The sequence below is a fragment of the Rhodamnia argentea genome, chromosome 9 (assembly GCF_020921035.1).
Source record: "Rhodamnia argentea isolate NSW1041297 chromosome 9, ASM2092103v1, whole genome shotgun sequence".
NCBI lineage: Eukaryota > Viridiplantae > Streptophyta > Magnoliopsida > Myrtales > Myrtaceae > Rhodamnia > Rhodamnia argentea.
In genome coordinates, this window is record NC_063158.1 from 21,252,132 (window position 1) to 21,254,161 (window position 2,030).

At 37.5% G+C, this 2,030-nt stretch overlaps 1 protein-coding gene across 1 annotated transcript; it reads right to left on the minus strand.

Moving 5' to 3' along the window:
- Positions 1-487: 487 nt before the first annotated feature.
- LOC115752941 lies at positions 488-1,589 on the minus strand. The gene is made up of 3 exons (XM_030691379.2): positions 1,474-1,589; positions 1,196-1,342; positions 488-978 (listed from the first exon to the last, which is right to left on the minus strand). Exons 1-3 carry the CDS (start codon positions 1,540-1,542, stop codon positions 724-726), a joined length of 471 nt encoding a protein of 156 aa, XP_030547239.1. The 5' UTR covers positions 1,543-1,589; the 3' UTR covers positions 488-723.
- Positions 1,590-2,030: the final 441 nt, after the last annotated feature.

A 2,030-nucleotide genomic window follows, 5' to 3' on the forward strand; every position in this document is an offset into this window, starting at 1 on the left:
AATTTTTTTTCTCTCTACTGTAACAATAGCTAGCTATGTAGGGGGAACTTTTTATTTGTTTTCTTTCTGTTTTTTACTTTTGCCATGTTGCACCGGTGACATTGGCAAATTCAAAGACACTATGATCCCGCAAGCAACAAGAGCGATAAATGAGAAACTTCAAGCAAAAATAAGATAAAGTTCATTCTGCTTTCCATTATTCCCCAATATTATTGACCAAAGATTTTACCTCTCTTGAGAGGTAACGATTTCCCCGTTCAAAAATAACAAGATCGGAAGGAGAATAACGGAAACATGTTCTCTCTTTCGTGATCTTTTCACCTATACGTCGAAGTCATTCGCGTAAATGCGTTTTTCTCGCTTTAGATCATTTTCCGATCTATCTGATCAATCACAATCATTGAAAATATGAGTCAGATAAACTCCAAAATAGAACAAAAGACAGGAAAAAAATAAAAGGAAAGAAAAGAAGATTGAAAGAGAAGAATAGAAAGAACTGAGCCAATTACCTACCGGCAAATACCAGAGATACAAGAGATACAAAATGATTACAACTATTGATATGTGGCCACATATCTTTTGTTAATTCTCGTCACGGAAGGACATGACTCGTGTCACAACAAATGATACAGGGCCACGTGGACTTTTTTTTGGCTTGCCAATGCTTGTAAATATTTTGTTTCCACAGTACTACTTATTCCCCGGAAGAAAAATGGACTAGACTTAGGTCACGAGATCTTCTCCAACTTGCTTCTCCATGGCTCTAAGAATCGCTTGAGCGACGTCACTGGCCTCCAAGGCTTGATCTTGAGCAACCACAAAAGCTTCCATGGAGAAGACACGGTCGCACGAAACCCTAGCTTGCAAAACATCAAGACCCATTTCGTCTAGGGCTTCCAAGATTGAAACAAGCCCATCTTCTCTTCTCTCGCAATTGACTTTCAGTTCGAATTTGTCTCCAACCTTTTGTACCTTCACCTGTTGGAGACCAACTAGAAGTAAGACTTTGGAGGAGACTCCATGACTTCAATATCATGCATTGGAGCAACGCTAAAATATTCACTAAGCCAAACCAAATTCTCTTATTTAAAGATGTTCTAATAGATTTTTCCTAAGAAAGGATAAACGAATCCATAGACCAATTTAAATAATCTAATATGTTGAGATCGAGATTGAGGGATCGAGACAGAGAGACCTCGGGTTCCCTCATATTCTTAAGAAGGAGTAGGCATCGTTTCTTCACAGCTATAAGGCTTGAGTACTCTCTTCGTATAGCTTCCAACTTGAGCTTGAGCTTGCATATGTTGGCTAAGTAATCCGAAATCAATGAACTCTTCCTTACCTTCACATCAATAGCAAGGAGGAGAGATATTGTGTCACAACGCAAGCATCAAAACCTACTTCATACAAGTAAAGAACATAAAAAAGAATGGACAAAGAAGAACTTTGACACTATTTTTCACCATCACTCACAGATTTTGAGTTGGCTAGGGTTTTTAAGATGTGAATCTTTCTCCTCCTCAATGCAACGCTCTTCCTCATTCTGTGGGTACTCTCTCTCTCTCTCTCTCTCTCTCTCTCTCTCTCTCTCTCTCTCTCTAAATTTGAATGTGGAAAGATGGACTTAAATAGCACGTGGAAGGAATGAGAGGGGATGTGGGTAGAGATAAGTATGTCTCGGGATCCTTCACTAGACATGCTACTATACCCTTGTCTTATATGAAAGTGGAGTCTGCCAATCCAATTATTTAATTTAAAGGAGATAAAAAAAAACAAAACAAAACAAAACAAGAGATCAAAAGATAAATAATATCGTTCGGTATCTATCGTTTTCCCCTTGTCCTGAAAATACACTCAAAATTTAGATACATCAAATTTATTCCCCAAGCAAATGATGTAAAAAAAAAAAGGTTCATAATGAATTCTAAAGTTTTCCTTTTCACTGACCGTGATTGCAATAATGATAATAAATAATACATGCAATTTCACCTAATGCTATATTACAGTCAGAAACTGACTGTCGCTCAATT

What these genes read in the sequence shown, in the direction of transcription:
- LOC115752941 (XM_030691379.2), bottom strand. Translation starts at nt 1,542, where the DNA reads ATGAGGAAGAGCGTTGCATTGAGGAGGAGAAAGATTCACATCTTAAAA. An exon ending in CCCTAGCCAACTCAAAATCT is followed by an intron (nt 1,343 to 1,473) that starts GTGAGTGATGGT and finishes ATTGATGTGAAG; the next exon opens with GTAAGGAAGAGTTCATTGAT. An exon ending in AGAATATGAGGGAACCCGAG is followed by an intron (nt 979 to 1,195) that starts GTCTCTCTGTCT and finishes GGTCTCCAACAG; the next exon opens with GTGAAGGTACAAAAGGTTGG.